The 26,703-nt window shown below is 39.8% G+C and overlaps 2 protein-coding genes across 7 annotated transcripts in view; one reads left to right on the top strand and one right to left on the bottom strand.

Moving 5' to 3' along the window:
* Positions 1-1,261: 1,261 nt before the first annotated feature.
* LOC110347190 (uncharacterized) lies at positions 1,262-8,361 on the bottom strand. Its single transcript, XM_087199340.1, has 3 exons — positions 7,924-8,361; positions 6,365-7,110; positions 1,262-3,226 (listed from the first exon to the last, which is right to left on the bottom strand). Exons 1-3 carry the CDS (start codon positions 8,359-8,361, stop codon positions 3,178-3,180), a joined length of 1,233 nt encoding a protein of 410 aa, XP_087055466.1. The 3' UTR covers positions 1,262-3,177.
* Positions 6,676-26,703, top strand: part of Lin54 (lin-54 DREAM MuvB core complex component) — a 54,069-nt gene continuing 34,041 nt past the window's right edge. For 2 of the 6 annotated variants that reach the window (XM_004872322.3, XM_087199326.1), the window contains exons 1-3: positions 6,676-6,815; positions 17,696-18,407; positions 22,234-22,357. In XM_004872322.3, the coding sequence (XP_004872379.1) occupies positions 17,727-18,407; positions 22,234-22,357 (805 nt within the window). In that variant the 5' untranslated portion in view covers positions 6,676-6,815; positions 17,696-17,726. Of the gene's footprint in view, positions 6,816-7,091; positions 7,357-8,102; positions 8,240-17,695; positions 18,408-22,233; positions 22,358-26,703 lie in introns of those variants that run through there. The other 4 variants (XM_004872321.4, XM_004872323.3, XM_013068356.3 and 1 more) reach the window with 4 other exon arrangements.

A 26,703-nucleotide genomic window follows, 5' to 3' on the forward strand; every position in this document is an offset into this window, starting at 1 on the left:
TGATTGGATAAGGAGGTTAATGTTGTATGGGCATAACAATTTACTTAAGACTAGGGGTTTTCTATAGCAAAGAGACAGGTATTTTCATAGAGATTTTGAGATGCTGATGTATGCACCTTCTACCATGCTGCAACTGTACAGGTCCAAATGCAAGAGGTATTCATGGTCATCTCTTGTAGTAGTTTGGTTTTCGTTTTTGTTTTTTGTTGGTTTTTTTTTTTTGGTACTGGGGATCGAACTCAGGACCTTGTGCTTGCCAGGCAGGTGTGGTGTCTTGTGGTAGTTTGGATCAGCTCTCTCCATTCCTTATTCCCTCTTGGTACTGGAATTATTCCTCTAAACCCTTTGCCATGGATCTTTGCAGTACCTCTCACTCCAGTAGAAAGAATGTATTTCTTCCACCTCATTAATGTTAGGTTTGTTTAAATTAATGTAATGTGGGCAGAAGTGACAGTGTGCCAGTTGTTTTGGGGTGAGGTAAAAAGGACATCATGTTTCCATTCAATATCCTTGTGTTCCCATGACCCACTAGATAAAGGAGCATGCCCCAGACAGTTCATGCTGTCAGTTTGACACCAGAGCTAAGATCTATGGAACAGATGGGAACCCAACCATTTGCTGGCCTTGCTGAGCTCCTCCAAATCTGTGAACCCCTGCCCATTCAGGAACCCTTACAGGTTATGAAAAAATTCAAGATATTTTATAATTTAAAAATTGTCTATTCTATCTAATTTTTAGGCTAAGGGCAGATGTCTTCCTATTGGGAAAAAGGATGGGCACTATCCTTGAAACAATTTGCGGCTGGGTCCAAAAAAACAAGGCCTAGAGTGAGTGCTTTCTCCTCTCAGTTCCAGCCCTTCTTTCTCAAGACAAGGGTGTTCAGGATGACTGACATTATCAGATATCTATTTCCTCCTAGGGAAACCCCATCCCTAACCATAAGAATGTTATATTTCCCACAAGACAAGAACACCAGAACATTACAGGGCAGCGACAGCAAAACTTTTAGAGACCGAGTGTCCAAACTGCAATCCAAAACCCACTTACTTATCGCAAAGTGCTAATCCTGCAATTAAACCTGAATACTGAGGTTTTATTTTAGAAAAAAAAATTCATACATTAATATCTTTTGTCTTTTTTTTGGAAAGTTTTAAAAGTTTATTTTATGAAAAAATAAAATTTCATAACAAAATGAGAACAATAGTTAATTCAGAATGTGTTATTGTCTTCAAAGTAATAACTCAGAATAGAAGACAGAAAAAATTCTTAAAGAAACTAACAGCTAATAGCATGAAACTTTCTTTTTGATGAACTAAAAGAAACTATTAGCATAAATGAAATAAATTAGCATATATCGAAATATTTTTGAAATAACAAAATAGGTAATTTGAGGAATTATTTGAACCTCTCCCTATTTCCTATTTATCTATCTTCTATTTTGCTTTTTGTGTGCACATATATATTTTCTCATATAAGAGCAAACATGTGATATTTAATCTTGTGTGTCTTACTTATTTCACTTAACATTATGTTCTCAAGTTGCATCCATTTACTGACAAATTCTTATCCTTCTTTATGCAGAGCAGTACTCCATTGTATATAAATACCGCATTTTCCTTATCCATTGATCTGTTGGTGGACATATATACTGCTTCCAAGACTTAGCTATTATAAATTGTGCTGCTATAAACATAAGTAGGCATGTATTCCTGTAATATGTTGATTTTAACTCTTTTGGGAAGATACATAGAAGGGGGATAGCTGGGTCAAATGGAATTTTTATTTTTAGTGTTTTTGAAGAATCTCCACATTGATTTCCATAGCAGTTGTACAAGTTTACATTCCTACCAGCAATGCAGTAGAGTTATTTTCCCCCCACATCCTCATCAGCATATATTAAATTTTTTGATGACAGGCCATTCTTTCTGGGGTAAGAAAAGTATCTCAGTGTAGTTTTTTTTTATCTCAGTGTAGTTTTAATCTTCATTTCTTTAATGGTCAGCAATGTTGAACATTTTTTCATGTTATTTATTGGCTACTTGTACTTCTGAGACATGTCTATTCATTTCAGTTGCCCATTTTATGACTGGATCTTTTGTTTTGGGGAGTCTATGTTTTTTTGTGTGTGTGTGCTGGGGATCGAACTTGGGACCTTGCGCTTGCGAGGCAGGCGCCGGAACCACTGAGCTAAATCCCCAGGCCGGAGTCTATTTTTTTTGAATTCCCAATATCTTGTCTTAAAAGAAAAACAGTAACAGAGCTTTCAAACATACAAATAGCTTTTTATTGAAAGGTAAAAGTTTGCATTTGGCATGCTTTTGCACAATTACTGTGATCTTTGCTGTTGTATGCATACCGATAAATTTGTCAAATCTTGGCTCATCCTTCATTAGTTTGAAAGTAACACATGCAGCACTCAAGTCATCTGATAGTGCTGTCTGGTGCTGCTACTCTTTCCTGAGCAGGCACATGGCCCCTATGTGTAGTGTTTTCTGGTGCTCAGCTGCTGGGGCAATGTTAGGGTGACTTGGCTCAGTTGCTGACAGAGAGGACTCTGCATGCCTGCTGTGGCACTTGAGCCATAGGTTTGCCACCACTGTTACAGGGGATCTTCCAGGAAACAAATAGAGGCAACTTTTAAGAGGGGAAGAAATCTTAATGCCAGAGGAACAGTAAATGAAACTCCTGCCACTAATAGATGATTTTAGTGGTTATTTTATTTTGGGGAGTTTTATATTATAATATTATATACCACGGGGGGGGGCACTTCTGTTTGTTCAAAGTGATACCAGTCTATATTCTCTTATACAAAACCCTTAAGCATACACCCAGGAAAAACCCCTTAGGTCTAAATATATTTTGGAATAAAGGATATTTTGGATTTTGAAGAAGTATATGCAAAAATTATTTTTAAAACTTTTATTTTTCTTTTAAAAGCAACTTCAGCCCATCACATAACGCATGTTTGTAGGGAACTTAGTATTTTTTTAAAAATTAAAAAAGCAAGTTTAATGTGCTGTAATTTATATATAATAAAATGAACCCATACTAATTTTCTCAATGAGCCCGAGGCCTTGTACAGCCACCACCATAATCAAGGTTGAGACCATTTCCACCAGGCAGGGGCAGTGGGACACACCAGTAGTCCCAACTGTTTGGGAGGAAGAGGCAGGAGGATCAGTTGAGCCCTGGAGTTTGAGACAAGCTGGAATAATACAGCAAGACCCTGCATGAAAAAGAGAGAAGAGAAGAGAAGGGAAGGGGAGGGGAGGGGAGGAGAGGGGAGGGAAGGAGAGGTGAAAGGACAAAACAGAAAAACCAAAAACCAAAATCCCAATCAAAACAACAAAAAACATTCCCATCACATTAGAAAGTTCCTTGCAACTCCCATGGTCATAATCAAACTCCATAAATACATCCATATTTCTGAATGTGGATACTGACATCAAGTGGAATACATAAATAATATTATTGCCTTATGTCACAATGGGCCAGGTTTGCCTAAGTGAGCTCGCCAGAAGCTTCCAGCAACTTTTCAGTTTTCAAAACTTTTTGGATTTTGAAATTGTTGATAAGGGATTATGGGCCTGTTGTAAAAAACTGCATGATAATGAAAAAGAAGTAAAGGTGAAAATTACTTTTGCATATATCTGATGCTGCTTGTATTGAGAAATCTTGGACTTCCAGTAAATGAATTTATGAACAAAGGAACTTAGGAATAATCTTTTGGAAACTAACCTATTTAAGACAATTTTATTAACTAGTCCATGCTTTGTACCTAGCAATATATAGGGCCCAGTAATGTATTTTGGTTTGCTTTGTAATAATTCTCTTACCTTCTCCATATTCCTGTCTTTAAAATGAATAGGTCAGTTCCACAGCCACACCAGCCATATGGGAGTTTCTTAATCACCACATATGGCCAAAGTCACCAGACTAGCTAGTAGGGAACAGGCCCGCCACAATGGGAGGCAGATGCAGGTGCTCTGTCGTGTTCACCACTTTATTCCCAATGCCATACACATTACTTGGAATCCAGTAGATGATCAATGAATACTTGCTGAACATTTTTAGTTCGTTTGGAAAAGGCATCATGCAAATGTAAAACAAAGATTCTCTTATGAAAAACAGTACAGATGTTGTGTGAAAGAAAAAAGATTATATTTTAAACGTAGCTTTCTTAATAGTTTTCTACGACTGAGTGCTTACCGTACTATACACCAGACACTGTTGTGTTTTATACATATTACCTTGTTAATTGCTACAACAGCTTTATGGTATATGTACTATTCCAAATTTACAGATGAAGCCACCAAAGGAGAGCAACTTGCCTAAGTTCTTATAGCTATTAATTTGCAGGGACAGCAGTTTGACCCACAGGCCAAGACAACCTGAACTTGTATGATTATTTTTAATTAGAACCAGTTAGTCTCTTTTCCCAGTATTGATACTTTTTTTGGTGGAACTAGGGATTGAACTCAGAGCTTTTGCACTGAGTTATATCCTCAGCCGCCTCGCCCCCCTTTTTTTTGTGGTACCAGGGATCAAACTCTGGACCTTCCACTTTTGAGGCAGGCAGTGACACTACTGAGCTAAATCCCCAGCCCTCTCAGCCCTTTTTTTTTAAAAAATTCTTTTGTAAGTTGCTCAGGCTGGTCTCCAACTTGCAATCGACCTGCCTCAACCTCACAGAGTCCTGGGATTACAGGTGTTTGCCACCACACGTGGCTCTTTTATTTCTTTTTTCTTATTTAATTAATTTAGTTTGGACACCCTGAAAAAATGTTAAATAATAGCTGGTCTATCTCTCCATTTTTGTTAGGTGCCTGACAAAACCTCTAGTCAAAATGGAAATGCCTCTGTCATTTCACTATGAAGTATAATTATGCTTTTTTGGGGGTGATTGTCTCAATTAAGAAAATACTTTTATTAATTTACAAAAAATTTTAGGGCCGGGGATTTAGCTCAGCAGCGTCTTGCCTGCCTCACAAGCCCAAGGTCCTGAGTCTGATCCCCAGTACAAAAAATAAATAAATAAATAAAATTTAAAAATTGAAAATTGTTGTTGACATCTATAATCTATCTCTAGAGACTATCATTTGGTTTTTCTCCTTTCATAAATTACAAGTAGATTTTCAAATATTAAACTACCATTCTTGGAGTAAACCATACTTTATCATAGTGTGAATTAGTACCATATTCCTGGATTTGATAAAATTTTAATACTATTATTTTGTCTTTGTAACAAAATCATGGTGTGAATGCAAGAGTTTTCCCTTTTTTTGGGTATAGTCTTGGGTTTTTGGTATCAGAATTAAACTAGCCTTTTGTGAAAAAAACAGAGAGGGTTGGGGATTTAGCTCAGTGGTTTCGCTGCCTGCTGGGTAAGCACAAGGACCTGAGTTTGATCCCCCGTACCAAAACAATAACAACAACAACAAAAACAGAGAAACTCTCTCCCTCTTAGGAGACTCTTTGTCTCCCTACAAATCCAGCTGGATTTGGGTATACTCTCTCTTTTTCCTTCCAGAAGGATCCACAGTATCACTGATCATTTGATCCTGAGGATTTCTTACACAAGTCCTCAATACTTCTCCCAGACTGGGCTCACACTACTTGATCCACAGCAAAACCTGTGTGCATCATTCTGCATTCTCACCGCCTCGCACACACCAGACTGTCAGCTGCCAAGGCTCTGCTAACTAACTGGCACTACTGAGTTTGGTTGGGAGGTCCCGGAGGGCCCAGCAAAATTTAACATGGGAGGCGGAGACAGATGCTTCTCATTTAATTTACCCTTAGAATCCTAGAAAGCTGTTATTTTTACTCTGTAGATGGGGGAAAAAAACTTCAACTTTATACACTCGTAGGTGGAGGCGCCAGAATTTAAAACCAGGACGACTGGATCCCAAAGTGATTGCTGTTTCCACAGCGACCGGAGCCTCTCTCTTCCGAACACTCTACTCCCCGCTGTCTGTCAAGCGGACCCACACGACCCGCGTTAGCATTTAGAACCGTGCCTCGGGGCTCTACCTTTACTCTTCGGTATTTTTCTATTTGTTCACCTGTGTAGTTCATCTCACACAGAATTCACTTAGTGTGAACTCCATATTTAGTGTCTTTAGTGTCGACTCCATATAGCATTATAAGTAGTGGGAAAATACAAGAAAGGGTAACTAAATACAACAATTTTGATTGTGTTAGTCTTAAGTGTAAGCTATATTGCAAGACAAAATACAGAAAGTACATCTCAAAATAAGTTTTTAACTCTGTGTGGGCTCTCAGAGGCTGTCAAGCGACTTTCACAAAAAGGGTCTAAAACAGGAAGAGATTTAGCATTTGTAAATATTGATCCTTTCCTCACCCGGGCACATCCAAGAATGGGGTGGATACTGGAAATCGCGTTTCTAGCAGAGTTTGCGACAAGGAGAGCGCGCTGTTCTGGACCAGACGCGCGCCAGGCGTCCCCCGCACTTCTGCTGATGGAACCTTTCGAGCCGGCTTTGACTGGGCGCCTCTCAAGTCAGGTGACCCGAGAGCGCTAGCGGAGCCGGGCGGAAGGACGCGAGCGCGCGTTTCCAGGGGCAGGGCGAAGCCTCGGAAGGGGCGGGGCGGGAACCGGGGCCCGCGGGCGAAGAGGGCGTGGCCGCGGGCGGGGCGGGCCCGGCGTATTATGGGATGCGGTGGCGGAATGGCGCAGGGCGCGTGATTTTGAACAAACCCGGGTCTGTGTCTCGGAGGCGCCGCCGCCGCCGCGGCTGCTGGGAGCCCGGGCAGCTTTGCGCGAGGAGGAGGCGGCGGCGCCGCCGGCGTGGGTGAGCGTCGGTCCCGAGAGGGGCTCGTGGGGGGCCGGGTGCGGACTAGGGCGCCGGACGGCTCCTCGGGGGCAGGCTGGGCGGCGGCAGGCGCGGGGACCTCGGCGCGGGGCGGAGCCCGGGCGGCTGTCACCTGTGTCCGCGTCCGGGGAGGGCCCCGCGGTGTGGGCCCGAGGAATTCCGCGCTCGCCGGGTCTGGATCCGGCTCCGCCGCCGGGTCGCGCCCCCGCACCGCCCTCGTCCAACCCTTTGTATGGCTCCGGGCTGCGCGTCCGTGTCCTCGCGGAGCCGCCGGCTACGGTGTCTTCCAGGTGCCTGAGGGCGGCAGCGGGCCGCGGCGATGGTGCACAGCCGAGTGCGGCGCCGTGTGCGGGAAGAAGTTCTCTGGCGAGGACGCCGCGGCCCGCAGGGCTTGGGGACGGCGGGTCCCCCCGACCCGGAGACTGCTGCGGCGGCGTCTTCACTGCCACCGCGCCCTCCCCGACAACTCTTAGCGGAGCCTCCCAGTACTCAGCCTGAGTTTATGCCCCTGTTCCCGCAGGTCGGTAGGGCTGAGGTTGGATGGTGCAGAAGTCAGCTTCTGAGAGGGTGACAATGAAATCCTCAGCTTAGCAGAGGCCCTCCGGGCGGTGTCACCCGGAGCCCTGCCACTCGCGCTCCTGCATGGTCCCAGCCTTTCTGTCTGCGTGGGGCGGGCAACGCGGGCCAGGCCGGGGACTTGTCGGGAAGCAAGTGTTTGTTTTCGCTGTGTGGGACACACCCCCCCCCGGGTGTTTCCATTCGGTGCCAGACATCGGTCTGCGATTCAGAAGTTGAGCATTCACGAGTGTTCACCATTGCATCCGTGCATCTTAAACCTAGACGTCCTAACCCATGGCAGATTGGAAGTCGCTGTGTTCACGGACAGAAGTGATCCGATGACATAGTGGCGAGGAATGCAGTTCGGGGCGCTACTTTTAAAAAATGAAAGATCGCGATTACCGTGCCTGCGTGGTACCCGCGCGTGGCCAGCTCCGAGGTGGCGGAGAGGTCGGGCGTGCAGCCCCGCGGGTGGGTGTCACCCCGGCGCTTAGCCTGGATCTCGGGCGTCCTCAGCTCCTCAGAGAACCCTGTGCGCCGAGTCGTCCGCGCCCTGCGCGTGCCCGGCCCGGGAGCGCGCGGCCGGGGGCGGGCGGGCCCGGCTGTTGCGAAGCCGCCGCGCCGCGATGGTGATGACGAGGTGAAAATGGCGGATCTTTCGAAATACAATCCCGGCCCCTGACATACCAGAGGCGGCGGCTGGCGGCGGCCCGCGCGGCGTTCTCGGTCCGGACCTGGGCGCCGGCGGCTTCGCTGGGGAGGGGCGCGGGCCGGGTGGAGCGGCGTCGTCGCCGGGTCGCTGGACCTCGGAGCTGCCCGAGCCCGGAGGACGAGGCGCCGCCAAGGTAGGAGCGCGGGTCCTGGCGACCGCGGGGTCGGGGTGCGGGGCGGGCGCGATGGCGCCCCGGGTCCCGGATGGACTTGTCCGGAGCGCGCAGGATCGGCGGTCTCGTCGTGACATCGACATTACTGTCCGAGTTTGCTCTTGGACCCGAGGCTGCTGCAGAGGCCTAGAGGAGCCGCTAGCACTCAGCATGATTTCCTGATGGAATATCTGAAATACACACTCTGCCCAGGCTTGGGTGGGTCCTGGTCAGCAGTTTGCCAGGTTGTGATCTTTCTTTAGGGAGATAGGGCAGGAGTATTTTCTTCTGCATTTAAAGTCTGGCTTCTGTAACTTGTTAGGCTGTGGATGCGCCCATATTTGGGAGTATATGGATCAGTTTTGTAGCCATCGAAAAACAATTTTACTTATTTTAATGGCCCTGTCATCTGTAGAGTAACCCCTGTGGCTCTACCCTTTGACAAATAACAACTGAGATACTCTCAGCCCTATTTTATGCCCATGTTTTTCAAGGAAGTTCTTTCCTGCCCCCATTCAATTCCATAAATTCAGAGTAAAGTTATGGATGATTTTACAGTCGATTTTATAATCCAAGTGTGGGAACTGTATTTTGGTCGTGAGTTTTACCTTCATTGGTAAGCAGAATTGGGACGGCTTGATGGTGAGCGTTGGTTGTGAGCACATTCAGTTGGTAAAGATAAAGTGAAACCTCTCTTGCTTTCTAAATGCAGCACTTTTTATCCCCTTTGTTCAAAGAGCAAGAGAATCGGATTGGCCGACTTGATGATTGATGGTCCTGGCTTACTTGGGTTGGGTTACCTCAGGTCCGCATATGTTTTAGGTTGTGCTGTAGGATCCCTAAGCAGTCTGTCTCCTTGTATAGGACAGTAATGCTACTGAAAGGTTACATGTGAGTCACATTTTTATACATTAATTTGGGGCCCTTTTTCCCCCCCAGCTTCAGTAGTAGATGGCAGGGTCAGTGATTAATAATCTGTTAATATCTAAGAAATGCTCATTAGCAACATTTATGCCTAGCAGTAAATTTCAATATTCAAGTTGCTTACAAAGAGTGATGTCACAGTATGTCATACAATATCATACATTATATTGTGTGTTTAGAGAGAGATTTTGTGTGGATGTGTATAATTTGACTTTTGGCTTTTACTCAGTGTAAGAATGAGGTACCTGCTGGGTATGGTGGCACACACCTGTAATCCCAGCACTCTGAGAAGCTGAGATGGGAGGACTGCAAGTTCAAGGTCTGCCTGGGCAATTTAGTAATTTAGCAATTTAGCAAGACACTGTCTCAAAATTAAAAAGGGCTGGAGATGTAACTCAGTAGGAAATCCCCAGTATGGGAGGAGGGTGAGGGACCAGAAAAACAATTTTAAAGTAAATACCTGAGAAGTTCTTAAATTATTGTTACTTTAAAAATTAATTTGATGGTATTGTATTATCCTGTAGGATTTTGGTTCTGTTTTTCTTTCATTATAGCTTTCATGCTACAATTGTTTGTCCCATGTTAATCTGAGCACCTTGTAGTAAGAGTAGGGATTTTAAAAATAATTGAGAGGGAATTAAAATGTTTTTTCATTAGCTCTCTTTTAATCATGGAAGGTTATCATTTTGTGGTTCTCTTTAAGACCAGTTTTCAGATTATTGTGATACAAATAGTTGTCTATTAATTAATAATGGTATGTTAGAGATAGAGGAGTTTTGCCCCCCTGTGGGTAGTCTAGTGGCACCCCCGTTTTTTGGAGACAAGCATTACTTTTTTTTGAACACTTACAGGTTGAGCATCCCTATCCAAAAATTTGTTATGAAGAAATACTTCTCTCAAAATGTTTCAGAATTTGGAGTATTTTGGATTTTCTGATTAGGGAAGCTTAAATAGTCTAGGCAAATATTCCAAAATCCAGAAAATCTGAAACACTTTTGGTCATTTGAAGCATTATAAATAAGGGGCTGTTCAACTTATTATGAGTCTTGCACTCTACTAGGGATTGGAAGGTAAGGTAACCCCCAGTGTCAGTGCCTCAGGGGCTTTCAGTTTCAGAACTGCTGGAGTTTGTGAAGATTTAAGGAGAGATTGAGTGGCGTCCTACTGGAGAAGGCTTGGAGAGTTAATTTTGGAAAAATGAATTTAGGGAGATAAATCTGGTAGCTTTTATGTGGAATGCTTTGTGGAAGAGAGGGAACGGAGGTAAAGGTACCATAGTGTGTCGCAGACCTTGGAGCTTTGGACACTTTTGGCTGCAGTTGATGGAGTCATTGTGAAGATGCAATGCGCAGGACATCCAACGTGTTATTTCTGCCAGACATGAAGATCATGGGATCTTCAATTCTGGTGTGTGATAGACTACTGAATGCTGTAACAAGAGAGAAATTAAAAAGAAGCGAATTTATTTAGAGAAGCAGAACTTTTGAGTTACAGGCCCTCACAAGTATCTTCACGTGAACCCTAGGTAAACTGAGCCCCTGAGACGTGATGGCTTTGACCAGCGTGGTCAGCAGCTAGGAGAGACAGGATTTGGAAATGGGGCTCCTTGATTTGAATTTCTCTGTTTTTTCCATCAGTATTAATCTGAAGTATGAGGAAAAAAGTTATGAGTCCCCAGCAGTGGCTTACATTATTTTATTAAGGTATTTAATTGTTTAGATGTTATACAAAACCAAGTATGAAGTGAAAGTAAATTGAGCAAAATATAAACAAAACTTTAAAAGCAACAAAAGAAATTGAACTTGGGGTGATGGGTGATGTTACTTTGTTGAAACCACCTTAAATTTTTCTTTGCAGAGTGACTACATTATTGTATGCACAGGTGTACAGTTTTCTGTGTACTATTTTGTCCTGAGATACTTGATTCCTATACCAGCTTTTTGTATTTGAACACGGCAGAGCTTTTCTTCTTAAATCACAAGTTAAATGATTTGGCTTTCATTTGGCATAAATGTTAATTTCCTTTTAAGTCCCTTCTGTTCCTTTTTCTTCCACCTGCCATAATTCTCTTATTGATTTTGGATATGAGATGCTTATCCAGATGATCCAGAGTGTACTTTAAAAATCCAGAGTGTACTTTTTAAAAATGAAAATATAAACCTTTCAAGTCTTCACCAGGCTTATAGTCTGCTGCTGTCAGATTAGTTTATGCAGTTTTATACCTAGTTTTAAATTGTTGATGTTTGATTTTAGAAATCAAAACTGAACTTTAAATGGCATGTAATTAACCAGTTGGTGCTAGTGGTAAGCTCTAGGAACAAAAGTACCTGGACACTTTTAATTATTTGTCTAAACTTCTCAACAAATTACTCACTCATCTGTAATCCAGTGAGTGCTAGGTCACCACCTCCGATTATGCACCAGAATAAAAATGTTTGTCTACTTAGATTGGTCTCCTGTAACCAAGAACAATGTTTCCACAGAGGTAATGGTATATGAGAAATTCTTTTAAAAATGTAAAAGCATGATAATTGTTTTATATATTTTTAATTTATTTTTCATTGTTACTGTCCTAAATCTAAAACTTCCTATTTATCGCCCCATAGACTAACAAGTTAATCTACCACCAGTCCAATATAGTACTGAGGTGAGGTTGCTTCTCCCAAAGTACTGAGGCGATCATGCCATACATCTATTGATTTTCAGGGTATTTCAGGACAAGGTATTTGACTAGTTTCCCAGACTTCCACAAAGTCAAGACACAATAAGTATTTATGAATTAAATGACTAATAAAAATGCTAAGCTAGTGAAAATGAAGAGAACCTTGTGATTTTTGTTCATTTTACTTTATTTTTTGCAGTGCTGGGGATTGAACTTGGCCTCACAGATGATGTGCAAGCACTCTACCACTGAGCTGTATCCTAGCCTTACCTTGTAGATTTTTGGGTTTTTTATTTTTAAATTTTTTTAATTTTTTGGTACCAGGGATCGAACTCAGGACCTTGCGCTTTCGAGGCACACGAAGAAACTACTGAGCTAAATCCCTGGCCCTCCTTATAGATTTTTAAATGGAGCATAATTGTGGAAGATAATGTTTAAAAGCTAAATCTGAGTATTAAAAACTTACTTGAAAAGAATTTCTCAGTTTGTTAGTATGCTTTTATTAAAGTATTGTGAGGTCCCAGAGCATTATATAAATCTCTCCTGCTCAAAGAGACCAACCAAAGTTACCTTCAAAGCCCATAGTTATCTTCAAATAATTCCAGAGTTTTAGGTGATATACCCTTCTTCATGATTGATTTATTCATTTTTCAAATATATGTGGAAAGATTATTTGCTGGCTCTGTTCTAGGCCTAGGGAAAAGGACTGTGATGGAGATAAAGGTGGACAAGTTGCTCTCCTCCAGTAGCTTGCATTCTAAAGAAATGAGGGGCACGTGTAAATGAGCAGGAGCTTTCTGATGGTGGCAGGAAGTGAGATAGAGAGCTACTTGATAGGACTGATAAAGGAGCTGAGACAAATCTAGAGGTCGTGGATTTTCTTCTCTAGTAGCCCTCATGCTTATAGGACTGTGCTCAACTGTGATCAGCTGTGAGGGAGAAAAAACTCATGGTTTTGGCTTCCAGGTATGTACTTTACCTTTAGAATGTTTACAGTAAACTAAAACTATTGGTGGCGTGGGGTATGCGTTGTATTTTCTGGGTTCTTTCCCTACCATGCCTTCACAGGCGACCCCTCACACAGGTGAAGTGAACCTCAGCTCCTTAGCTCATTTGGATTAGGAAGATTCTCTCTTTTCTCGACTAGGTCCTCAACACAGTGATGATGAGGACGAGGACACATGTACTAGTACATAGCTTCCATTCCTGTGGGATAAAATTAGGGTGATGAGTCATGGAACTAGATGCCCAAACCCTTTTGCTGCCATGCCCACAAGCTCCTTTTGAGAGTTCTGTTAGCATTGGTAATGAAACAGATAAGGATGTCCAGTCATAAGACAGTCATCTGTTCTGCCCACTGGCTTCTGAGGGGTCCAACCTCTAGAATTCTGAGCAGGGCCATGTTACATAGAGACTGGCCAAACCAATCAGACCTTTTCTTGTTAGCAGTTTGAACTTTGCTCCTAGTTCAAGGAGAGACTTCTATACCTGTAACTTCTGGTCTCTTGTAACAGAACACATATTCTTCTAATAATGGCTTTACATTATGTGAAGCAGAAATGCACAGTGGAGGAGAAACAATAAGACCACCATCATTTTGCACATATTAACACCTCCCAATAGTTGATAGAACAGTAAGAACTCAGTAAAGATATGGAAGGTATGAATAGTATCAACCAGCTTGACCTAATTAACATTTTCTCACTTTTTTTTTTTTTTTTTCCAGTGCTGGGGATCAAACTCAGGACATTGCTGCTTGCCATGCAGGTGCAGCGCCACTGAGCTACATCCCCAGCTCCTCTCACTTCCAACATGTTTTATCACTCTTCCCACTTTTGAAGCAGTTCTGGAAGTCCTCTTTCGTGAGTGTTTTTATTAAGTGTAATCAACAATATGGTGAATGCTTGGTGCCACACACCATCCAGTGGAAAGGCAGGCTTGTGAAAACATGACAGTGTGTCCTCATCCACCTTATCCACTAGATCTGTTACTGTGTGACTTCTGGCTCTTCCCCAAAGTCAAAATGACTGTGAAAAGGAATCAGTTCTGGACACTGAGGTAGCCAGCATTGTATAACTGAAGACACTCATGAAAGAGGACTTCCAGAACTGCTTCAGAAAGTGGCAAGACTGATCGGATAAGGGTTTTCCCATTGAGGGGGAAGATTTTGAGGGATATTAATGGCAGTGTCTTTTATTATCATTTAAACTGTATTTATTTGTTGTTCATACCTCGTATAGATACTACTCAGCAACTACAGAATACCTGATCTTTTTCAGTGTACATAAAATGTTCACCTAGATAGATCATGAGTCATAAATCTCGTATTTCAAATGTAGAAATGTTGCAAAGTACTATGTCCTCTGAAAATAATATAATTGAATTAGAAACTGATAATAAGATACCTAGAAAATTTCCATATATTTGGGGATTAAATAGCATCTTTTGCTATCTATGTATTGGACATGAAATCACAAAGAATATTAGAAAGCATTCTAAATGAATGATAATAAAACCATTGAAATTATTCACAGGCATTTAAAATAGCTTTGGGAGAAACTGTTTATTTTAAAGGCTTATTGTAGAGATGAAAGGTTTAAAATCTAAGCCGGGGTGACAAACTTTTTCTGTAAATGGCCAGATAGCAGATACTCTAGGCTTGGCAGGTTGTATAATCTGTCATGTATAGTCACTGTTCCCATTTAAAATGTAAACAAACAAGCAAAGCCATTTGTTAGGTGGGAGCTGTACAGAAACAACACAGGCCTGACTTGGCTACAGGCTGAAGTTTGCCGAACTCTTGACACATACTTTCATGTTAAAATTCTAGAAAGAACAAAACCTAAAATAAGCAGAAAGAAGCAGGAAAGGATATCAGTTAATTAAGTAGAAAGTGGGCAGTTGAGAAAATCAGTGAAGACAAAAACAGCTCTTTGAAAAGGTCAATAAAATTGATAAATTTCCAGTCAGACTAATAAAAAAGAAAGAGAAGACAAATTATCAGGATGAGGAATGGAGATTTCTGTAGATTCTAAGGACTTTATTATGTATAGCTTTATGCCATTAAGTTTGACAACTCAGAGGAAAGACACAAACTACCAAAGATCATTAAACTCTCCCATAAGCCAGGCATAATGGCATGTACCTGTAGTCCCAGCTTCTTGGGAGGCTGAGGCAAGAGAATCCTTTGAGCCCATGAGTTCAAAGGCCAGCCTGGGCAACAGCAAGGTTCTGCCTCAAGACAAAAACAAAAAGATTCCTGTAAAGAACCTTCATGTCAAGATGGCATGACTAGTGAATTCTAGCAAACATTTTAAAAGATATAGAAACAATTCCTGTCTTGAAAATTGAAGAGTTAACACACCCCAATTTATTTTATTAGACTAGCATTATCCTCAGGCAGACAGTGCAGGAAAATTGTAGGTCAGTTTCCCCCATGAACATACAGCATTAACAGTGGAATATTATTTAGCAGTACAAAGAAACAGGACCAATAAGTATAACAGTAAATCTCAAAAGCATACTGAAAAAAAGAGTCCATAGTTTATGTTTTCCTTATGTTACAAGTACACAATATAGTCCCAGACTTAACAGTACAGTAGTTCAACTCACATTTTTCGACTTTGTAAAAGTGACCAGACAGTAGAAATGATTCTTGGAGTTTTGAATGTTGCTTCTTTCTCAGGCCAGTGGTCACGTGGTCTGCTACTGGGCTGTGGAACCCCCAGGACACACAACTAGGACCCCACAGTGCGCAGTGTTGCTGAGCTGTGAAGTTTGGTAGCCTAGGTGTGTTAAATGTGTTTTCAGCTTATGATACATTTTCAACTTGTAATGGATTGGGTGACCGACATAAGCTGAGGAACTTCTGTAAGATTATTCGTATGAAGGTCTAGTCTGAGCACAGAGCAAAGCTAGTGTACAGTGACATATCAGAGTTGCGAAGGGGGGATTGCAGGATAGGGTGTGGACTGCAGAGGAGCAGACTTGTTTTTCTCCATTTTAGAACACAGTGGTAAATATGTAAGGGGATGTAATGTTGTGATTAAATTTATTAACCTTAACATTATGAACACTTGAGCTTAAGTCCTGTATCTACCATCTACTACTATGTGACTGGGCAAATTATTGAACCTCAGTTTTCTTCCCTGTGAAGTAGGGACTATAATGGTACTAATGTCACAGTTGTTATAGTGATAAATCAAACAATGCCGTCATGATGCTAATGTAGTAAGTGCACAGTATTGATGGTTTATTTTGACAGCAGTAGTTGCCAGTGCTAGTAAGTATAATATGCTACTTGTATATGTTAGTCTTTTTCCCACCCGACTCTGGTACTGGAGCCCATACACTTTAGGCAAGGTTTCTACTACTGAGCTACATCCCCAGCCTTTGTTGTTTTTTTTGTTTGTTTGTTTGTTTGTTTGTTGAGATAGGGTCTTGCTAAGCTGCCCAGACAGGCTCCAGACTTTTGAGTCACTGGCATTATACCCATGCAGCACCATGCCCAGCATTTGTGTTACTCATTTTTTTTTCATTAAGTTTATTGGTACATTTTAGGTATACAATAGTTATATTCATCATTGGGATCTTGTACCTGTACATGATGTATCTTGGTTCTTATTTTTTCCCCATTCCCCTGCCCCTCCCTTCACCCCCTCCACCCTTCCCTATTTACAAAGACTTTGTTTCCATTTTTTTCCTTTTCTCATATTTTTTCTTTTCCCTTCTTTCCTTTCCCCTACCCCTACCCCTCCCACTTCTACTCCTTTGGACCTTTCCTTCCTATTTTACAACATCACTTATGCATTTTGATCCTTATTTACACTTTTAGTTTCTCACACCAGAGAAACTATTCAGTATTTACAAGTGTGTCCTATTTATCTCACTTAACAGTATGGATGTTACTCATTATCTTGGAATGAGTATTGAATTTTTATATAAAAAAAGAACAAAAGAATTGGTGATTAGGTTCTCATGGATCTTTGATGTTCTGTGAGCGAATAATTTACTGCTATTTAGTCTATCACAAATGTAATGTCCTATTCTTAATCCATAATGATAATGAAACTTATTCCTTTGTTGGAAATTCTGCCTGACCATTGGCTAAATGCATCAACAGCTCTGATTGTCTATAATCCGTTTAATTATTACTATCCTTTCCCTTTATCGGCATTGGGTGGACTCTTCTTAAATAGGTCCTCTTTTAACATTTTAAATGGCTAAGGAGGGTTGAAGAATTTTCTTTCCAAGTATAAATTGCCTTGGTGTGAAGCGAATTGATCAGACTTGGGCAATTATGTAAACTGTTTGATCTATAGTTGCCAAGATAGATAGCTAGAAACTTTAATTTGAACAGTTAATGAATTTTAAAAATAGTAGTATAGTACCATAGAGGGCACTATAGTGACCTAGCTCATTGGAAATTTGAAGATGTTTTTTTCTATGTTATAGTTGAATTCTTAAGTTTTTGGGTGAATTAGTTTTCAAGTCTGTTAATGAAGGAAAAAAGAAACTGGAAAGAAATAAGATTATCAGGCACATCAAAGATTAAAAATTTTATGAGAGGCATTAGAAAGGTGTTTGATGTGGTTATGTGACTTATAGTTGTTTGAATGTGGTGTTGCTCTGGATTAACAGTGATGAATAGGAATCTGTGCTTCTAGTTTTGTATCTCATTTTAGATTCTTGAAGGCTGTGTGTTAAAATCATTTTACTCAAACTTTAGGCATGTCCTCCATCAATTTTTAAATTGCTTATCTTGTCGTTTATATTTTTAAAGAAAAAAATATATATAGTTTTGTAAGTCTCTTTGGAAATGTGTAGTAACTTACTCATCTTCACCTTTGCAGCACCTGATCACCTTCCTGCAGGAGCACAGCCATGGAGGTGGTACCAGCCGAGGTGAATAGCTTGCTTCCAGAGGAGATAATGGACACTGGGATAACATTAGTGGATGAGGATAGTATTGAGGCTGTTATTGTTTCATCTCCAATTCCCATGGAGACAGAACTGGAAGAAATTGTCAACATAAACTCTACTGGTGATTCTGCAGCCACGCCCATTTCCACGGAGCCCATCACAGTGTACAGTAACCACATTAACCAAGTTGCAGTGAATACCACAGTTACTAAAGCAGATTCTAATAGAATGAAACCAGCTTTTCCAAGTGGCCTTCAAAAACTTGGTGCTCAGACTCCTGTGACTATATCAGCCAATCAGATCATTTTAAACAAAGTATCACAGACATCTGATCTTAAACTTGGCAATCAGACCCTTAAGCCAGATGGACAGAAGTTAATTTTAACAACTTTGGGCAAGTCTGGTTCACCAATTGTTTTAGCACTACCCCATAGCCAACTACCCCAGGCTCAGAAAGTTACAACTCAGGCTCAGTCAGGAGATACTAAATTGCCACCGCAGCAGATTAAAGTAGTTACCATTGGAGGGAGGCCAGAGCCGAAACCGGTCATTGGTGTCTCAGCACTGACCCCAGGAAGCCAGCTGATTAATCCTACAGCCCAGCCCTCTGTGGTTCAGACCCAACAGTTAAAAACAGTACAGGTAAAAAAACAAAAGTGAAAACAAAAAAGGGAGCTCATTAATTAAAATGCATGTTTAAAAACATTAAACTGATTCATAGTTGTGTTTGTGTAGGGTTATTAACTGCATAGCTGTTACTGAATTTCTTTGTTGCTTTAAGGAATCATGGAGTTTTCTGTTTTTAAGTTTGATACATCTAATGTTTATGAAGATTTTTGCCAGAAAAACCTCATTTTTGGTTAAATTCCAAATCAGTGTATATAGCCTTTTATTTATTTTAAAATGCCTTTTGTTCTCGGTGATAGTTTGGTTACAAGGATATTCCACTGGTTTAAAGGTGGCAGATTTGCAGGCCTATCAAAAAGCCACGACGACAGAATTGTTTTGATAACGGGAACTTTGCTGTTCTGAGAGGGCACTTCCTAGAAGCAGCAGTAGAGTGCACTGGTCAGCATGTCTCTGTCTGTGGTCATCACTCATGTGTGCAGTATGAGGACAGCGACACAATCGGGGAGGGTAAGGTACAGTCTTCAGAGATAGATCAGCCAGGCTCCAGTCACTTCTTTGGTACTCGATAGTTGTGGAACCTTGGGCAGGTTTTCCCTTTCTTCATTATAAAGTGCCTACTTGATCTTAGAAATACATGGTGCTTTATAGTTCTTGAAACAATGAGAATCCTTCAAAATGGTACCTAGTATTAGCATGAATAAGGACCTAAGATAGAAGGTTACCAGAAATGTATTAAATGGGTTCTAGCCCCTGCCTTTTTTTTGTTTTTTAATAGGATCTCACTGTGTAGTTCAGGTTGGCCTTGAACTCACGGTGATCCTTCTGCCTCAGCCTCCTGAGTGCAGGGATTACAGGCATGTACCACCATGCCCAACTCTCCAATTTTTCATGCTGAAATAGTTTTCTTAGGCCATCGCTAATCTTGGAAATATGGTGATCCACTTAGGACCAGAAAAGAAACGTGTTCCCTATTTGAAAGAGATGCCTTTCAGGAAAGGGAAGGAGAAGACGTCAGTTCAAGTAGTAAAGGGAGTGTGTAAGGGAGGTTAGGTGAGAGCCAGCTCCTCTCGGCTGATATTTACAAGCAGTATTTTGTTTACTGTGTTGACTGTGTTGACAAAGAATTAGATACTTAGACTTTTCATGGGCTTCGCATTTAAGAACTGCAAGGATTTCTCAAACCTTGTGATTTGCCCATGTCCCTCTGCCACTGTTAAACATTGGCCTCTTCTTGTTCCTTGTTATTTTTCACTTCTCTGACTTCCTTTTACTTGATTTTACTGAGGCTCTCTTGAACAAGAACCCCCGTCACCATGAAGCATCTTGCCCTCAGTTTGGAAGTTTCTTTTTATTGGTTTACAGAATGGCAGTGGCAAGGTGGATCTTCATCATGTTCACAGGAAGCTGATAAATCAGAATGTCAGAGGGGAAAAACAGCTTACCAACATAGTGCACTCTAACTGATGGTGACAAAAGCATATTTACTATAAAGTTGTATCCAATCCAAAAAAAAAATCAGAATGTCATTATTTCTGACTTAGGAGAATGGTGTAAACATATTGTTCCAATAAAGGGGGTACTTGTATCCTCTAGTTTTCTGCTGTGATTCCCTAAGTACTGACAATAAAAACAAAGACTGCAGTCCTAATTCTTAGAACTTGTTTTATTGTTGTTGCTTCTACAAAACCCAATTCTGTTTATTAGAAAACAGTTACTATTTATAAAAATAATAACAAAACAAAATTTATTTAGAATATTATTTTACTTATCCAGTGATTTTTAGGCAACTCAAATCTTTTTATCTTATAAGCAACCCAAGAAGCTCTGAAGCATTGTGAAAAAACTACAAATCTATTTTTCCAATTTAGACACTGGAAAATTTGGTTTATTCCATGATGTGTATGATTTTCTGGTATTTTTCCTAGATAGTCTTCATTGTCTTAAGTTTAATCAGAGTATTGAGACTTAAGAGTGGAAGAAGGCCTAGCTTCGAAACAAAAGAAAGGATGAGGTATACTTAACACTTAATCACAGATATAGACACACCGCATTGGTGTGCATTATGTGTGAGAGTAGTGAGCAATCTGGGACACCATCCTTACTGACTCCTAAGTCTGTCTAACATAGTGATGAAAATTACTTGTGGATTATTTGATGATATATTGGCTACCATATATGTAAATTTTCTTTTTTTCATTTTTGTCTTATTCTACTGATTTGATGAACTTGTTAAAAATTATCCTTTATGCTTTGTTTTACTTAATAAAATTTTTTCTAGGGTAATTGAGAATTCATAATGCAAGAAATTATGGTTCCGTAATGGAACTGGAATTTGGTATTTTCAGCAGACTCGACTAAAAGAAATATAGCCACAGGGATGAAATGAGATTGTTTATTTGAATAATTAATATGCTTTTTGGTTATATTCCTTGTATTTTTTCCTTATTGGTAGGTATTCATATAATCATATGATTGTGAAAGTCTTTATACTTTAAATCTTAATTTTTATAGCTAAGGTTATTTTTGCTAGATACATATTTCTAGGAATACCAATATTTCTACCTTTCAAAATCATTAATAGCATGTACATAGTGGAAATTCCAACTTGGACTTTTCAGTCTGTAAACAATTGGATAATGTTTTTCCTTTATGTCTCCCCAGATTGCATAAAGTTTCTAAAGTATAATTATGAATTTATCTTGATATCTTTGCAAGCTAGGTATTATTTAATATATGAACAGATCTCTTTTTTGCGGTGATTCTTGTTTCACTTATATTTCATTGTGTCAATAATGTGTTCTAAATGTAAGAAAGTATTATATTTTGAATGTAATATATGCCATTTAACTTATAATTTGAATACAAAGAACTGACATTTATCTAGTTTATGATATGTTCCAACTTCTGATGTATTTCTGTCATTCCAGTTGGTCATGTTTATTCATTTAAGTAGCACTTATTTCCAATAGTAAGTAGTATTTCCAGGAACTCAATGTTCATATCTATTAAAAGACAAAATTTAAATGTTCCTCACATTAAAATTTTATGATGTTGATTATAGATAAATTTCTGCTTCTGTATTTTGGAAAAAGCTATGTCTTTCTTTGTGGCAATAATTTCAATTTATAAAACCATTAATGCTTCTACCTCCCTTGACTTGTGGGAAATTATAGTTCAGGTCGACAATGTGCCAGTATATAACTACAGATCAAAGATGAATAAAATACAGATTCTTCCCTTTGAAGAATTTAAACATTATTTTAGTAGATAACAGTACAGAGCCTTTGCTGTTATCATGGTCTTGTTCTACCAATCTTGTCTCTTTGTATTCTAGGACTTTAACTTGTTTTGTTTTTCCTTTATCTAGTCCTGATATGTAGATCTGAAGTTTAGAATCTGATCATAGGCTTGTCTTTAAATATGTATTTATATTTTGCATTCAGGGGCCATGGCCTCATTGTTTGCACTATCTTAACTTCATCATGTTATTGAGGAAATTTCAAAAAATTTATTTTAAGAATATTGCTTGTGTTTTTTATTGAACATTAAACCTTATTATTGTTAAATATTAATTTGGTTTTTATCGTATGCATATAAGAGATTAAAATAAGGATGTATAATAAAATGCAAAGGTATTAGTATTTATGGGTTTATGAATGGGATCATGTTAATATTTTGATGAATAGGTGCATTGTAAGTGTTTTCAACATGACATAACTATAATTTGTTAAACAAGCTGGTTTTACATGTACTACGATGTATGAATCTTTTGTCTAATTTTGATTCAGTAGTTGTTTTATAGAAACAAATGGTCTTCATAGTTATTTATATGTTTCAGATTGCTAAGAAGCCTCGAACACCAACCTCTGGCCCAGTAATCACGAAGCTGATCTTTGCAAAACCCATAAATAGTAAAGCAGTTACAGGACAGACAACTCAAGTGTCACCACCAGTCATTGCAGGTTATACTTCTTTACAGTTCATTAAGCCATATATTTATCTTTTAGGTTTCCAGAAGGCTGTTCTGCTCCGATAAATTGTTTTAGTGCATGTAAAGCTTATGATAAGCCAGACTAGTTTAAGAATTGTCATACTTAATAAATGAGTTCTTCAAGGAAAATGCCTCATCTCAAAATTAGTCCATTACTTTAGTCTTTTTAGGTTTTTGTAGAAATTTTCCATGGAATTAGCAAATTGTTCATGATTTCAGTAATACTAGTTATACTGAGATAGTGTTTACTGCATGCTGTTCTTAGCTTTTTACCTATAAATGACTCATCAAGCTCCTTGACAGGCCCATGAGGGACTACAACACCCCTATTTTGCCATGTGGTAAGGGAGGCGCTTTGCTAGTAAGTGGCCAAGCTGGGCTTGGAACTTAAGCAGTTTGTCTCTGGAGCACTTGCACTAGGTCTAATATATTTAGATTCACGCACGTGAGTGCTTGCTTCAGCAGCACATATACTAAAATTGGAACGATAGATTCATGCATGTGGGAGTATGGTATTACATGGTTTCTGTTTGAATTTTTGGTTTCTGTATTTTAATACACTATACAGTTCTGTAGGAACTCTTGTCCAATGATAGGAATTACTTAAGTGATAGTAGAATATTACTTTTACTAGCACACTCTTTAATGTGGCCTAATTGTCTTTTATTATATACTTTAAAATTTGGCATTACCGGTAACTATATCATCTCTGAAAGTTGGACTTTAGGAGTTCCATTCTCTTTATTCATCAGCTTTGCTGCCTTTATACTCCAAATCTAGCAATATTTTGACTTTGAAATCTCGGATCCATTAATTCATCCACCACTTCCTGTACTCAGCATGGATCCGTGGCCCATCATTTTTGCTCCCCTGAAAAACACCGTTGGTTTTCTTTTCTGTCTTTCTGCAATGGCTTGTTTGAGGCCAGTTCTCTTGCTCTTTCTCTAGCAAGCAGTTATGCAAGCAGTTCAGTTCTTCTAGAGAAAAATCACTCAGCCAGTGGTGCTAACATTACTCTTTCTCACAAGATTATGTTTTCATTGTGCTAAGGATGTATATGGGTACTTCAGAATGATAGACTTTGGACTGAGATTTTCAAATGCTTGGTACTGATCCCTGGAATGTGTATTCTTGATGAGAGTATTGCAAATGGCTAATCATCTATAGCATATATATTTAAGCCATTTACTTAGGGAACAGAACCAAAAAAACCAAAAACAAAACCAAAGCCACTTGCTGCTGTCTTTAATAAATTTACAGACTGCTGGGGATTTAGCTCAGTGGTTCGGCCACCTATCTCACAAGCAGAAGGTCCCGAGTTCCATCCCCGGTACTGGGGAAAAAAAAATATTTACAGACATAGCAGTCGGCAGCTCTGAAGTCAACAACAGTAATTTGTGATTTTCCTGAGGTTTGGATTGTATGTGGGAGGCCGAGTGAGATGCTGAGGATGAACATAATGGCCTGGAGGGTTGAGTGTTCTCTTTCTCTTTTGGCCCTCAAGAGAGACTTGGGATGAAAGAGGCAGAGGTCTTGAGGGCTGTCACAGGAAGGTGGCATGGCTCCGGAGGAAAGGTGAGAGTGGGAATTTTGGGCTGTTCAAGAAGTAGATTGGAGTTGGTGTTAAAGTGAGCAAGACTTGGAAGTACTGATGGACCAGGACCAATAATCCCCTGGGATGTTTTGGAGTAGTAGAGGAAATTACCTAAAAAGAATGTCTCAGTGCAAATAGTTTTAGTGCTTGAGTCTAGGTTGAGTCTGGGAAGTACCTTAGAATTTTTAGTTATTGTATGCCAGTCAGTTGTGTTTGTAGAAGTGTCTAAATTGTTTTTTTGTTTTGGTACTTGGGATTGAACCCCAAATCCTGTGCATGTTAGGCTCTCTACTACTGAGCTACATCCTCAGCCCCTGAATGAATTTTGGGTTATGTCAGAAGGTCACCATGACTATCAGGATGATTGTGGATGGGATATGTGGTCTCTGGGTGTTTTATAATGTGTTGCATACAATACCAAAATGTGTAAGATAGACTTTTGTTAAATTTCACGAGAATTGTTAGCATTTAATTCAGTTTGGAGGGATAATCTCTTTACCTATTTCTGTAAATCCTTTTAAAAATCATGTCAGCCAAGTCTGACATGGTGGCACACACCTGTCAACCCAGCACTGTTGGATGAGGCAGGAGAATCACAAGCTCGAGTCCAGTATGGGCAGCTTAGTGAGACTCTGTCTCAAAATTTATAAATTTTAAAAAGGGCCAGGGTTGTAGCTCCTTGTGAAGGCCCTGGGTTCTATCCCCAGAATCCCTCCCCCAAAATCATAAAAGCCAAATTATAAGCCACCAGAATAGCTGTCCTTTTGAATAGTATAGCAAGTAGGTTCCATCCTTTTTATGTTATAACTGAGGCTCTTTCAAAGTACATTGAGTTTGTTTATAAATGGTTAGGGTCTTCCCATTGAAGATGATGGATATCTTCTCTTTTTCAGTCAAGGTAAACCTTTGTATATAAGTGGTTTTTCTAAAATGCAAATCTGATCGTGTTACACCTTGCTTAACAATTTCTAGGCCTCCATCCATCAGGATTAAGCTCAAATGCCAGTGCTTAGCATCAAACCATTTATGATCTCATGTATGATTTCATTCACCTCCCATCAGCTCCAAGCCTGAGCGAACTTATTTTAAGAGCTCGCCAAATGATTATATTCTCTTAAGATTTAGGAACTTGGCTGTTCCTTTTACCTGGAATGCTGTTCTTTGCTGTGCCTCTTGGCTAATGTATCTATTTTATCTTTTGGATTAGAAAGTTTGGTTCCTAGGTTTAGTCAGGTATTCTATTTTTAACCATTTCCTATGCATTCCCATAAAACTTGATTTTATCTATCAAATACTTTTAATTAAACTTTTATTCAATTTCACACTGGCTTTTGACTTATTCATTAGTCACATTATATTTTCACACAGCTTTCTTACCTATCTCCACTACTGCATTTAAGATTTTCTTTTTCTTTTCTTTTCCTTTCCTTTCTTCTTTTCTTTTGGCTTTTTGAGACAGAATCTTGCTGTTACTATATGGTCCAGGCTGGCCTTGAACTTGTGATCCTTCTGCCTCAGCCTCCCACATGTAGGGGTTATTGGCATGCACCAGCTTGCTTGGCTTTGTGATCTCTCACTTTCCCTCTCCCTCCCCCCACCCTTCCCTCTTTGTTTTTGACTCAGGGTCTTGCTATGTAGTTCAGGCTGGCCTTGAACTCACTAGGTAGCCCAGGCTGGCCTCAAACTCATGGCAATCTTCCTTCTTCAGCCTCCTGAGTGCTGTTACTACAGGTGTGTACTACCATCCCCAGCAAAAAATCACTAAGTCAAACCATTGTCAGAAACCACCTTTATTTTATTTATTTGTTTTTGTGGTGCTTGGGATTGAACCTAGGCCCTTGTTCATGCTAAGCAAGTGCCTTACCACTGAGATTCCCTCCCAGCCCCTTGATTTTTCTTGATGGTAGTTTTTAGATTGCTGTCTAGTTGCACTTTTCAAATTAATTAATATTTTAAAACTTGCTATTTAAATATACACTTCAGTGGCATTAAGTATATTCACATTGTTGTGCAACCATTACCCCATCCATCCTCAGAATTTTGTTCATCTTGTGAAGGTTATTAAACAGTAATTCCCTATTCCTCCCTCGCCCCCGCCCCTGGCAACCACCATTCTACTTTCTAACTCTGTGTGGCTCATACAAGTGAAATCATGTAATACTTGTTTTTTATGACTGGCTTATTTCACTTGCCTTAATGTCCTTGAGGTCTATCTGGTTTATAGCATGTTGTCAGAATTTTCTTTGTTTTTTTTAAAGCAGAATAATAATTACATTTTTGTATGTGTATCATATTGATAATAGCTCTTTTATGTTTTGTATACTTTCTAATCTGGTTCAATGACTGTATTATTGAATGGAGTCTCTTTAGTAATATGATTGGAGCTATTGGAAGATTTGGATTTTATTCATGGCTCTTCTGTTGATTTTCTCTGTAATCCTAAGTAAATAGATTATTTGTTCATCTTCTTTCTGTAAAATGTAAATGCCACCTACCTCTTCTAGAATTTGTCCTTGGTCAGATATGCTGGCTTCCATCTGAGGCTTTGGAGTGTGTTGCTTTTGATTCTTAGAGAAGGCCCAATGTAGAACATGTGTGCCTTGTAAATTGATTTCAAGGTGAAATCATGTAACTTGCATATTGTGTAAATCTGTCCACAGAGTTGAGAATTTGGAGATTAGATCATCAGAAATGCTCTTTGGAGAAAAACCAAACAGAGTCTT

Source organism: Heterocephalus glaber, unplaced genomic scaffold (genome assembly GCF_053883595.1).
Source record: "Heterocephalus glaber isolate CG9 unplaced genomic scaffold, H.glaber_assembly_v1.0 deba00001698, whole genome shotgun sequence".
NCBI classification, from domain to species: domain Eukaryota; kingdom Metazoa; phylum Chordata; class Mammalia; order Rodentia; family Bathyergidae; genus Heterocephalus; species Heterocephalus glaber.

Bases quoted from the DNA above. Each gene is read 5' to 3' on its own strand.
- LOC110347190 (XM_087199340.1), bottom strand. From the start codon at position 8,361: ATGTCGATGTCACGACGAGACCGCCGATCCTGCGCGCTCCGGACAAGT. The intron at 7,111-7,923 runs GTTCTCTGAGGA...AAGACACCGTAG, and splicing joins CGGACGACTCGGCGCACAGG to CCGGCGGCTCCGCGAGGACA. The intron at 3,227-6,364 runs GTGAGGAAAGGA...TTTTTCATGCAG, and splicing joins CCATTCTTGGATGTGCCCGG to GGTCTTGCTGTATTATTCCA.